This window comes from Argentina anserina, chromosome 2, assembly GCF_933775445.1.
Source record: "Argentina anserina chromosome 2, drPotAnse1.1, whole genome shotgun sequence".
Lineage (NCBI taxonomy): Eukaryota > Viridiplantae > Streptophyta > Magnoliopsida > Rosales > Rosaceae > Argentina > Argentina anserina.
Window position 1 is genome coordinate 25,375,673 of NC_065873.1, and position 14,207 is coordinate 25,389,879.

The window sequence follows — 14,207 nt, forward strand, 5'->3', positions numbered from 1 at the left end:
ATCTAACTGGCGAGGAAGATGAGAGCTTAAGCTTTTGGGAACCCATCAATGGTGTCCAGTTGGCGACAACAGACTCAACACTACTCAACCCTAGCTTTTTAATTGTATGAGCGAGAAAGAAAGAGAAAGTGATCGAGGAGAGACAAAGGGATATGTCGTCATGGCTTTTCTAATAACTCACCAAGCTAAGTGAGGAAGATGCATGGTGACCTCATTCTGTTGTCCACTATTAGTATTATTACTAATCTACGTGATTTCTGGGTCCCCAACAACTTTTGTTACATCAAGTTTGCCCCAAAACCTTTTGTATACTTAACGGACTTCAGTCACTCAACCTAAGTCGGCACGCAATAAGCTAAGGTTTTCGCCTTCTTCCTTATGCATGCATGCATGCTGATATCAGTATTATACTATCAAAAGACCGAAGCTACACAAAATAGAGCAAAATAGTTTGTGTATTAAAGACAGAATCCGACGGCAAATATCATCGTGACGGCACAGTCCTAAGAGTCGTAATATAAATCATAAAATTTTCTATTCAAATCATAATTATCATTTTCATTCAAGCAAGAGAGGTTAATATCACAAGACGCAACAGAAATGAGCCAATCAACCAAAAAAGGTCAAATCATAAACCAATCAAAACTGATTTACACTATATATCAACTTGTGGGCAACGTCTGGAATGCACCGCGGCGCCGGCTACACAGCTCTTTTGTCCCATTACGTGTCAAGCTGCGATTGGCGCAGGCTGCTGAGGTCGACCTCTGGTTCTTCACGTGGGTGCCAGTTCGACAAAAATGTTTTGGCTCTGAATTTTCCGGTGTGGCTCGATCAAGCCGACCGAGGTCCATTACAGCGAGGCGAGGGTTAATTGTGTGTGGAGGTGTGTAGGGGAAGATTTACCTCACAAAATTTGAAATAGCCAAAACTCAAATTCTCAGTGAAAATAGGGCCGTCTCGTGCACTCTCCGCTTGAAGAGGTTCCACCGCCGTCGAATGGAAATCAACAAACTTTTGGGAGCCCACGAAGGCATTCAATATCAAGTGCACTCCGGATTGAAAGGTTAGGAACTTTGAATTTTCGAAATTGTACTTTGTTGTTTATCGAAGGCCCTTATTGTTAATAATTCTTGAAGCGGTGATATGGAAATTTCTTAGTTATTGCATCGTTATTGTTTGAATGGCATGTTTCAATGTTCGTCTGAAGTAGATTTAATCGAATCAGGTCGCGATGGCCGAGGAGATCAAGATCAATGTTGAAATGGTGGAAACCGCGATTTTCCGAGAAGAAGTACAACAAAAACCGCTTGATGAATGTCGATTTCGACGATGATAAGGGGGAAAAGGGACCGGAAGAGCTGAAAAACGACAGAGAGGTTGAGATTTTGGACAGCGAAGATGGAGATATTGAGGATGTTTGTCCAAATCTTAGCGACGAGTCGGACTGGTTTTCAATTATCAAAGATGAAGTGGCCAGGTAGATGATCCTGATAATCCTTTTTTGGGGAGGGATAGGTTGAAGATGAGATTCTCCAAGTGGGTTTTTTGCTGGGCTGAGTACACGCTTTGGTTTTGGAGTTTGGATCTAGAGAGGAAGCTCGAATTGAGGAGATTTCATGCAGGTAAACTGTAAGACTTCATTTTTCGATGGAAATTTGTATTTGCCACATTGGGTTTCGTTGCTTAGTGTTAGTGTGCACTGCTATCTACATTAGTTCAATTGGACATGCATGTTGGATGTTAATTTAGCTCTACAAGTTGTTTGTTCTTCTTAGTATTGATTTCATTTGAATATCTATCTTAGTCTGGGAAATGACTGGTAATTGATTCATAGTGATGCTTGGTGTTTTCAATATTCAAATGTCAGAATGGTTCAATGCTTGAGGACCATTTGTAGTAATGCTGGTGTACTTAAATGGAAATTGAGCTTTAGAAAGTTAGCAAATGCATTATGTCATTGTTTAGTGTTCTTCCATTTGATGTCACAGAGAACATAGTCAAATATATAAAGACTGGTCTTTGGTTTAAATTAGTTTTCTAGGCGTTAGATTCAAGTGGTAAATGACATAACTATAGCAAATCTGGTTAATTTAATTGCAGCTCTCAGAGATCTAGCAAAAACACAAGTACCATTGTGGTTAGATACTATAAAAGCAAATAATCAGGGTATTGACCTATGATTCTTGATCTCAGACAATCCACCGTGTGCTTTTCCTTTGTGGTTTGTGATTTATCTTTGGTGTTAAGGATTGAGATAACATATAATTATTGTTGATCTCAGTGAAAAAACAAATGGCAGACTGCATGAAAAAGAGACTAAAACAGAAGAATATGGTATGCTCTCTAGTTTCCAAAAAGATAACATGTGTAGCAAGCACTTTGTAATTGGGGAAACATGGTGGAACTGTATCTTGAGTTGTGATTAGAGTTGGAGGTTGGATTAGAGAAATGGGAAGCCATGAAGTTATGCATGCTTGAGGATTACACAGTTGTTGAGTGAATTCAGTTATTTCTTGATGTGATTGTGTTTTCACTTTGTGACTATTGTTGTTAATGATGGTATTCATGTTTATGTGTTGGATTTAGAGTTTAGTCATTTTACAAGAGAATTTATAGTACTAAGTGTGAATTGCTTGTTATTCTTAGTGTGCTCATTTCTGGTTCTTAGAGATTAGATTGAATGAGGGATGAGTGTTAATGAGTGTGTATGTTCAGACACTCTGTAGCTCTACATAACTGTTCCGCAATAATTCATCATAATGCAATAGCAACTAGCAATACATATTGGTGGTCAGCTGTCGAAAAGATGCCATATGAATTGGAGTTAAAAACTTCTATTAATGAACTAAGATACTTGTAGATCAGGCAGTAATCATTTTGCAAATATATAACTGGGAACATTTATACCAATCTACTAAAACATGTATATGTATACTAAAGTCTGAACTAGTTTGGTAATCAATGTCCAGTGTTTGGATTCTATGCACATAGCTAATATGCTATGTTTAGAACTCCCTTTTAAGAATAATTTTATGGGGATTTTGATGTTATGTATAGACCAATCTACCTAAATTTTAATGTGTATCGGTTCTCAATATCTTGGTCTAGAATCTTCCCTGGTAACTTATTTCTTCATCACTTGGTTTCAATTTATTTATTTAGTACTTGCTCTAAGTTTTTTTGTGCCTTCTACAACTTATGTAGATGGTACTGGGAAAGTGAGCTGGAAAGGAGTTGCATACTACAATCGGTTAATAAACTACTTGCTTAAAAGAGGTAAAGTAATGTTGCATGCAGAAAAGAGAAAATGCTGCTATTGCTATCAATGTGCTTCCAATATTGCTTGATTTGATTGTTATATGTGATTTTGCAGGCATTACTCCTTAGCAGATTTGTATCACTATGATCTTCCACTCGCTCTTGAACAAAAATACCTTGGATTGGGATTGTTAAGTGACCAAGTGGTGTAAGTAATTTAATACTTCAAAAAATGGTGAAGTATTTTAGATTAGTTTAATTTCACAAAACATTATAAACTGCTAACATGATGGGTTATGCGGATTAGGTGGAATTTTGCTTCAACAAGCCTAGAGTGGTGGCTGCTCTTGGCTATGACAATGGACTAAAATCCTCCAGCACGGTGCTCCAAAGCTTATGGAAATTGCACAGCTGGGAATTCTGGAACTGAGCCCTACATTGCTCCACATCATTTAATTTCGTCACACGCAGCTGCTGTTAAAATATACCGCAACAAGTTTCAAGTGAGGGAAAATGGATTCACGATTCATAAGAAAATGCATTATTGATTAGCTGATGCTGAAGTATGTGGATATTTCAGAAAACACAGAAAAGGGAAAATAGGTATTCTCTTGGATTTTAACCGGTATGAGCCACTTCCCAGATCAAAGGCTGACATGTATGCAGAGCATTTTGATGCAATTTAGACATTACAGAATTTACAATTGTATGTTGGATTGGCTTTTCAACATGTTCATTCATCCGATTGTATATATGGAGTATCTGAAAAAAATCCAAAATATTGTGGGCAATAGGCTACCAAAGTTTACGAAAGAGGAGGTTAAGACGGTGAAATGCTCAATGGATTATGTAGGCATCAACCTGTACTCAGTTTATTACATATATCTAATTGATACAGAAAAAATAAGATATGCTTTTTGAGTCGGTTCAGTTGCAATTTTATCTTGCTTTAATTGTTGTAATCTTTATTTTGTCTGTCTATATTAAATTGTTAATGTTTACACTTCAAAACTGCATTTTTCCAATAATCAAAACCAATTGAATTATCATAATCAACTAATTCATTACATCATCTCCATTGTATAAAATGCACTAAAATAAGCTAATTCATTAATATGATGCACATTTCTTCAAGAATCTATGTAGATACTCAGTCCATCAAAGATCTCTCTACCTTCAAACTTCAGTTGGCATTCTTTTAGATCAAACGTACTTTCTCTCACATGGGACAACATATCTCTTGTGCTCTTTCCTGATAGCTATAGGAGGTCTGACAGTTCACCAGTGTATTCAATCACCTGCAAAAGATAAGGATTACATACTCTTGTGGAGGAAATTAGAATGTACAATGACTATTATCATACCATGTCCCCTGCTCTATGTGGGTGCTTCGCAAATATACCAAAACCATATATTCCCGATTTTCTAAGAAAAACAAGATGTGGGGTCAGATTTCAAGCGTCAGTATCAGAGGGTTTTCTCTCAGAAATTATTTACATTAAGGAATCCAGGGCATTAGTTTGGTTCTAATATGTATTATTTAGCTAAAGCTGGTTGTGTCAAAGAACCAATTAACAACCACACTCACACCAGATGGAGTGTCTCTAAGTGAATAACGCCAATTTCAAAATGTATATGATCCACAACAATGGAGAAACTTTTTTAGGTACATCTAATGCATGTAATTGCAGCAGTAAATAACAATAAAACAAAGATAATACTGATAAAGCATAAACATACCACTACGAGCACATCCAGATGGATTAGATGGTGGATTGTAGGCTGAACATCGACGCACAGTTCGGCCAATCCAGTCGCCAACAGTCGAACGATCATTGGATGAATGCTTATGCCTCTTGCAGAAGGAAATGAAAGGAATGCATTGATCTTCTTCATCATCATCTACTGAAAGTAAATACAGTCTCTCTTCGTCCTTAAGCTTTGCATTTATAAGATAGAGAGAGAAATCAATATAAACACTCCATGATGTTTATTTGAGGTAATTAATTCAGAAAAATAAAACTAGTAATAATAACATAAAGCAAGCTACTAAAATAACATGGATATAACATGAAACCATTACATAGAACTGAGAGAATAACCACCTCAACACAAAGTCTAGCAGCTCGTGCGCAAAGTGGATGAAGTAGGATTTGAACACTACAGAAGAAATAAACACAGTGAAAATCCAAAACATTATTTCATGCAAAGAAAATTTAAAGATAAAATCAATATTTCTATGTTTAAGTAGTCCAAAATAAACATCATAAGTTTCTGAAATCATTTCTGTTTTGCATGAAACTGAACGATCCTTGAAGACTATATTTTGAGCTGTCAAAAACTGACAATGAAACAAGAAAGATAGGTTTTTCGTTAGACATGAATAGCCAATTGTATGTCATTAAGGCATTATGTCGAACACTTGATGTGCATAATGTGACCCCAACTCTAAATCCGTTCTAGTATCCTAATGAAGTACCATGCTTATCCCTTTAAATTTCCAGCGTCAACTATCAAAACAGAGCATCATCAGCTCCAAAGTCTGTAACTTGAAGCAAGATTGTATGAAGTGTAACTGGAAGTTAAAGGTGATTAAATTCTATACTTGGAAGCCTCAAGTCCCTTAAATAATATTTCATCATCAATTGCAAATACACCACCAAAACAAAAGACCTTCAAATAAGTAAAGCCCAATCAAACAAAGGAATTGGTCATTCCACATAATCAATCCATACCCAAATGCAAACAATCCAAATTGAACCAAACCCCATATAGAGGGCAATTGCAGGACTAAAGATTGAATTCCCAATACATAATTATGAAAAGTTGAATACAAAGAAGAGAGAGGTACCGAGAGGAAGCTAAAGATGTGCATGGGGAAGCCATCAAGGTTGTTTATGAGACAAGACAAAGACAAAGAAGTAGAAGACCCATACATCATCTCCGAATTCACCAGAAGTCCAGAACTTCAAACGCTGAGAGCAAAACTTACTAGAATTTCTGAATGCTACCATCCCATCATTCGCCATCTCAGCGCGATGTCGCTTTCCATTAACCCCGGTAGATGCATCTCATCGAAATTACTCCGTGTCCGAAACCATTGTTCTTAAACAAAAACAAAAATTTGAACAGATCTACATTAAGCGCCTAATAATTGACAACAACTTCCCATTACTTGAATACCTCAATATGAATGAGACCGCCGAATGCTTATGGAGACCTGGTAAAACGATTCACAAATCGATGTCTTTGATGTTTGGAGGATCAACAGAGCTTATGAACATAACCATCAAAAAACCTTTGACAGTGGTGGTGGCGCCTCTTCGACGATGAGGGGAGAGGTGGCCCTGTTCCCCCGGTTAATGATCTAGATCTGTCAATCTGACTTCAAATCTGGGCTACGAGTTGTTCTTAAACAAAAACAAAAATTTGAACAGATCTACATTAAGCGCCTAATAATTGACAACAACTTCCCATTACTTGAATACCTCAATATGAATGAGACCGCCGAATGCTTATGGAGACCTGGTAAAACGATTCACAAATCGATGTCTTTGATGTTTGGAGGATCAACAGAGCTTATGAACATAAGCATCAAAAAACCTTTGACAGTGGTGGTGGCGCCTCTTCGACGATGAGGGGAGAGGTGGCCCTGTTCCCCCGGTTAATGATCTAGATCTGTCAATCTGACTTCAAATCTGGGCTACGAGTTTCTTCTCAGAAAAAAAAAATCAGGGTTGTGAGTCTTACCCTACACACCTCCACACACTACTACACCTCGGTCAGCTTCGTTGAGCCGCGCCGGAAAAATGACCGCCGTGAGTTTTTGCCGAACTGGCGCCACGTGGAGATACAAAGGTTGACTTCAGCCGCCTGCGCCAATCGCAGCTTGCCACGTAATATGACAAAAGAGGCTGGCGCCGCGGTGCATTATAGACAACGCCCAACTTGTGTAGGAAGCATATAAGAACATGCAATAGATTCAAGGTATAATACCCTTATTACAACGAACACCGGTCATTTATTAAACCAAAACTTTTAAGTATCATGAAACTAACCTATATATTGGCAAAGTTGGAAAAGATATGACATAATCTCCTTGCTTCTTAATTAAAGCTAGGGCTAGGAGGTGTATATAGATAGATAAGCAGAACATTTGTTCTTTTTTTTTTCAACTTTTCATATATATCTGTGTAGGCTTGGAGTCCTTGCTGTTCTTGGATTATAATTCATGACTTTGTAAAAAGTATTGACCTTGCCATCCCTATTAAAAATCTAAGGTACTATTCCCTTTATGAGCACATAGTGTTTTTCTCATAGGTGTGCTGTATGCTATATATTGTAAAACACACTCCGTACCAGTAACATACCAATAGGTCCCCCTCAAAAAATAAAACATACCAATGAGGTATATAATTAGGGGTACGTGACAGTAAGAAAATCGATCACGACAGTGATAATACCAACAAGGGGACCCATGCGTGCACCAAATTGGAAGAATCCAACAGCATCAAATACAGATATCCAAGTTTTGAAAATTGATTTTATAAAATCCGAAAATTAATGGATTAATTATTAAAACACGAGCCCTACCGCAGAGAGAGACAGGCTAGGATACCCACCAGTACCACGTACCCCTTTTTTATACAAAATTCTCGTAATTTGAATAACTATTAATCAGGTGGTCCATTTAAATTCTGACGTGTGATAATTTTTATTTTACAAATTAAAAATACATTTGTGGTCATATTAGTAACTTTTTCGAAAAACATATAGTATAGGTCATTAACATATTAATTACACAATATAAGAAAAAATATTATTTATGATCATGATCATAGTAATTTTTATAATTCAATGGTAAATTATGTAAATATAATAATTAGAATATTTTTACGTAACTAAGCACTCTATTAATTACATGAATAAAGACACATGGACTATTTTGTGTAAATATGAAAAGTTATCACCTTTACAACACATGTGTCTACAAATCTGTAAAATAAGTCACGAACATGTAAATATGGTCATGATCTTGTAATTTTAACTTATAAAACATTTATTGCAAAAACGGTTATCAATTGTCATCGTATTCGTAATAACATTGTGAAAAATGTAATCATTTTAAATACCGCCACCCAAAATACACAAACTAAAAACCATATTACATGAATGAGGACACATGGACTATTTTGTGTACATATGAAAATTTATCACATTTACAACACATTTTACTTTAAATTCGTAAAATGAATCATAAAGATGTAAATATATATGTGGCTTTGTAATTACATCTTATATAACATTTATTAAAAAAACTTTCATATAATACCACCTAATTGCACAAATGAGAACTCTATTACATGAATAAGGACACATGGACTCTTTTTTATGTAACTATGAAATGTAACTATGAAAAATTTGCCACATGTACAACACATTTGTCTTCAAATTTGTAGAATGAGACATGAACATGTAAATATGTTGTGACCTTGTAATCATTACTTATATAATATTTATTACAAAAAATCTTATTAATTGTCCCTATACTTGTAATAACGTTGTTAAAAATGTAATAATTTAAAATATCACCTAATTACAAAACCCATAGCTCTATTACATGAATTAAGACACATGCCTACAATCCTACATACACAAAAAAAAAATGAAAAATTACACACTACAACAACATATTCATTGCAACATGTGTAAAATATTGGTTCCAAAACTTGTAAATATAATTTTAAGTGGTAAGTACCTGAATAAATTTAAATATTCACACCTACAAGGTAAAATAGTATCTTCATATAAGTGATTATGTTATTTAATGAAAATATTACCTGAAATAAACCTCACTTTTGATTATTTCAGAAAAGTATTAATGATGGTTAATTAGTAATAAAAAAACTCATTGATTCTTTTTTCTTTTTAGAATAAACTCTCATAATTAATTATTTAATTACATTGTGACCCGGTAAACAAGTGAGATATTTTTTTGAATATCTTTAGATATATTATCAATCTAATGACTACATATATTACAAAAACCATGGTATACGGTACCCCAGTACCCTGGAATGTTCCAGAGAGGAGCAGGAAATATTGAAATGGAAGGAAGAAACAAGCCATGAGGGTAGGGTGGTTTAATGGTTGCTGTAATTAAGCCTCATACCCTCAGGCCTCATCTGCAATGACATTACTGGCTGCAGTTTTTGCCGGTAGCTCAGAACCGGTTTTAATGTTTCTCTGGCAATCAGATTTAAGAGTTTTGCAGGCAGTACGTATTATTTCATGACGTTCATACTTATGATCAGACTGATGGATCATACCCTACACTAGTAAAACCGATTCTCTTATGCTGATGCTGAACATGGCGATGATCGTGATCAGGGTAAGGGTTTCTAGCAGGGTCGATCAGCTAGTCAGCTAGCTTTTAAGATTTGATCTCTGGTGCTGTTCTACAACCTCTATTGGATCAGAAAGCATATCTGTATTAATTATTTCTTCTGGTGCACGGTTTCTTCTGCACTGTGATGATCTGTGTATCCATGTTTGTGATCAATGAGTTCTCTTTGGTTTATAAAACAAGCTAGGGCCGTGCATGATGTAAATACATATCCTTTTGTTTATTCCTGCCAACATATATATATAATATATATATATTGCGTCATTCGCGTAATAAAGAAAGTTAGGTCAGAACTTTTTCGCCACTCGTGATAAATAATTCTTCCACAGAGATTCATTAATCCATTGCGTCACGATAAAAATAATGTATGTTTCTGCAGGTTAGATATTAAATTAATTTGAACTTCACACGTATTTAGAATGGGTGGGTCACTGGGTTGACTTTGAAAATATGAACAAATAGGATGATATTGAGCACCAAACGAGAAAAACCAGAATCAAAGTACGTTAGAAGATCTGATCGCCAACGCAATGCTCTCGTAAGTCTCATCATGAAACTTTTCCAGAATAATTAAGTACTTAGAGTTGGAATGCATCTTAAAGTTTCCTCACGTATATAGAGTTATTCATCTTTCTAGTTGATGACAATGCGTGCGTGACCTTCCATCTTAATCAAATATTTGGAATACAATATCCATGTAATTGTTGATGCGATATTAGAACTGAAATGATCACATGATGAAGAGGCTGATTCAGTGGATCAAAGTAGATGTAGTGGTGATATGCCCTTTGTGTGAAAATGGAGCAGAAACTTGTCTTCATTTGTTTAAAGACCGTCCTATTTCTAAACAAGTGACTCACAACCTTATTGGTACGTTTGCTCCTTCCTCATTTTCTAGTTTTAAGGAATGGTTACATTCTTGCATGGAGCAATTATCTACATCAGCTTTTTCTCTCGGCTCTTAGTAAAATTGTGGTTCTTTTGGAAAAGCTAGGAATGATAAGATTTGGAGTACCAAAAATTGTGATATCCCTTCTATCTTACTCGGTGCTCTATTTTGGTATGCAAATTATTTGGTAGCAAACTATCCTCACGTGAAATCCCTTAGACAAAGACATTGTTGGCAGAACCTCATGGTTGGTTAAGTGTATGTATGGATAGAGCTTTTGATAGTAATTCGCACACATGTGGTGTTGGAATTGCGGTTCTAGTAGGTTGTTTTACTTGTGGTATGGCCATCCGTTTTAAGAAAGTTTTTTCTCCCGCTCATATTGAGGCTTTGGCTGGTAAGGCAGCTTGTACTTTGATTATGGATCAAGGCTTATCTCCAGTTCGGTTTGAATCTGATTCCTTATTGTTAGTCCAAGCAATTGCCTCGATCTCTAATTCCTCTATCAATCTCATGCCGATCTATCCATATATGTTGACTTTGTTCTCTTAGTTGCATAGAAGCACTTTCACCCACTTGTATCGTGAAGGAAATGTTGTTGCCCATTCTCTTGCTCATTGGGCTTTGTGTAATAGTCTTGCAATATGTTTTTTCGTTATACTCCTTGTATGCTTCAAGAGGTTATAGCTACTGACTGTATCTAAGTTTTCTTGTTTCAATACTATTGTCGTTTATTCTAAAAAAAGAGAGTATACATAGGATTTGTATTTTTGAATCACTATTTCAGTTTGCTTCTGAATTAACTTGTCACTTCTACAATTGAATTAGTAACTGTACAACGAAGCACTTCAAGTGGTGATAACGTAATGAACAATCGGATGTATACAATATAAAGCGAAGAATTTGTGAATGATCTAGAGAATGCTTAACTCTTTAAATTTTACAATTATGGTTAAAAAAGAGGCTAAGAAAACTACTCTATTAGAATAGTATTGGCCTCAATGGTGGGTTTTAGATTCTTGTTTTGATGTTAATGTGACATTAATATACGTATTAATGATCAGTTATATGGAGGCCCTTGTTTCATACATGGGAGAAGGAAAACTCAAGTTTATAAGCCCCTGATTTTAATAGGGGCCATCTAATTCTTACGTGTGATGCAATCTCCTTCTGATAACCCATATGGCAGACACCGTACTGACCACCATCGACGGTGCTCCTTTGTCATTTCAGCCTTTTTTAGTCCATGATGGTGGGGACCACACCCCACAACATAGAAAATAAGCTCATAGCCACGTGGGTGGGTATCATTGGTTGGGATGCTTTCACCCCGAAAAGAGGCCGGGCCCCGCCGGGGAAGTCCACAATCTCCATGCCTGAAGGAAAGCAAAGGAGAGCGCCACGTGTCTGAAAGGGGAACGTCATCGTGACGAGGAAAGTCTGATATAGCTCCGATGATTATGTCATGGGAGTTGGGACCCGTATTCCACGTCAGCTGGAGCTGCTTTTTACTGCACCGGGGGAGCTTTTTGTTACGTCAAGGTTCAATCTTTACAGTTTCACGTCTAAGTCAATCTGACGTCACCCTCATTTACTCACGATGACCCCCCCTCTCTCTCTCTCTCCCTCCTCCTGTCCTCCCCATGTGACTGCACCACCAGCAAATATCCAGTATTTCCGAGCTACCGTATTGTATCGTAGGTATTACGATTTCGCACGCGCTACTTCACCTCGTGTACTCATTTACTATTTCAATAATTCATTCATAGAATCATAGGTATTCACTCTTTCACCTTTTCTTTCTCAAGTGATGAACTTATCCTTCCTGGATTAAACTCAAAACTACACCATATGCATGAAGTTGTTATGACACAATTGTTTGTTGATTTGTGTCTCTAAATAATAAGTGTGAGATACGTTTCTGGATTTAAAACAATTAGTCTGTGATCAAATCATATTGAGATGAGGTTTTACATTTATTACTATCTTAAATATATAACATTTATTACTATCCTAATAAGTGTGAATGTATATAGATGAATAAAGCTATTTTTAATGTGATGAGTTTCACTTATGAAGAACGAATCGATAATTTCGTGAAATTTTTGAAAAAAAATTGTGAGAATTAGTTGTAACTTTGATTGTGTATGAAACTTGACACGTATGAGCATATATCCGACTTACTAGGCTAGACAACTGGTATTAGCCATTTTCGTCGAGCATGGTATCATTTGTTTTTTTCTTGGATTTTATATCTGACCGTGATAGTCTGAACAGAAGAGCAGCGCGTGGGCATGGAAATGAGCCGAAAACCTTCGATATGGCAAAGGAAGTATGTAAACACAGTACTCATTGTGATGTAATCAAGCGCACCTAGCCCTCTCCTTCATTTATAAAATCTCACTCCCAACTCCCCCACACCCACACCCACACCCACTTCCATTTTCCCTTTGCCTTGCCGTTGACATCAAACACCACCCTAGCCTCACTCCAACTCTCTGGCTTTTCCGGCGATGCAGGGCCTACGTCGTTGCTCTAACGACGTCGTCCACCTGGGCCTCTCCCCCTCCCCTCCTCATCCAAAGCCTTCCTCCCTCTCCATCGACGTCGCCGAGTCCGCCGACACCCGCATCCGCCGCCTCATCTCCGAGCACCCCGTCATCATCTTCAGCCGAACTTCCTGCTGCATGTGCCACGTCATGAAGAAGCTCCTCGCTACTATTGGGGTCCACCCTACCGTCATCGAGTTGGACGACCACGAGATCGCCGCCCTCCCTTCCCCTCCTCCCTCCTCATCCGACAAAGACGACCATCCCCGGAACAACATCCCGCCCTCCGTCTTCATCGGCGGGACCTGCGTCGGCGGCCTCGAATCCCTCGTCGCCCTCCACCTCACCGGCCACCTCGTCCCCAAGCTCGTCGAAGTTGGTGCCCTCTACTAGAGGGCCTCTAGATATCATCCAGATCATCCCCATCAATTTCACCTTTAGCTGCAAGAAACTATATAGCCTATAGTTGTAATTCCTCAACCTTGAATTAATTGTTATATTTCTCTATATAATTAGTTCGCTACTTCTTCTTCATCTTCATCTTCCTTGTTAAAAACTGGAAGAAACCAGATATGGTATTGTCCTTATCGCCTGAATTCTGTTTGGTCTGTCGTATACGGGACCTATTTAATAACGTAAGTCCCACGTTGAACGACTCTGATCCAGTATCCAAACCTGGATCGGGTCACATTCACAGCTACAGGACTCCATCTCGACCCGTTGGATACATTTCCCGGCAGGTACCCGACGTACTTCCGGGAGGGTACTGTAAGAAGGAAGAAAAGGGTTTAATTTTTTTCTGGTCAAATTGATATAAATGGTTAAAACGATGAGTATATTATTGGAGGTCCCACGACCAATTATTGAGCAATCGAGGCCGTTGAATTGTAGTATATTCTCTTATTCCAAAGCAACTACTACTTTTTTTTTTTGGTCAAGAACTACTACTACTTTGTTATAGGTTCTATAGTAGTGTGACTGGCACTACTTCCAGTCCAAGAGAGTTTATAGTTTATACTCAGGATTAAACCATTCTGGATGTCGAACTCTGATCTTAGTCTAATTCTAACTCGATTGGGGGTCAAAGTTGTTATTAATTGTT

General features: G+C 37.3%; 1 protein-coding gene and 1 long non-coding RNA gene across 2 annotated transcripts; both read left to right on the top strand.

The window, feature by feature from the left end:
- Window positions 1–3,213: 3,213 nt before the first annotated feature.
- On the top strand, window positions 3,214–4,220 carry LOC126784831 (uncharacterized). The gene is made up of 3 exons (XR_007670990.1): window positions 3,214–3,279; window positions 3,377–3,469; window positions 3,569–4,220. It is a non-coding gene; the product is annotated as an uncharacterized LOC126784831 (long non-coding RNA).
- Window positions 4,221–12,978: 8,758 nt separating this feature from the next.
- LOC126784425 (glutaredoxin-C6-like) lies at window positions 12,979–13,637 on the top strand. The gene has a single exon (XM_050509888.1). It carries the CDS (start codon window positions 13,070–13,072, stop codon window positions 13,496–13,498), a length of 429 nt encoding a protein of 142 aa, XP_050365845.1. The 5' UTR covers window positions 12,979–13,069; the 3' UTR covers window positions 13,499–13,637.
- The last annotated feature ends 570 nt before the right edge of the window (window positions 13,638–14,207 follow it).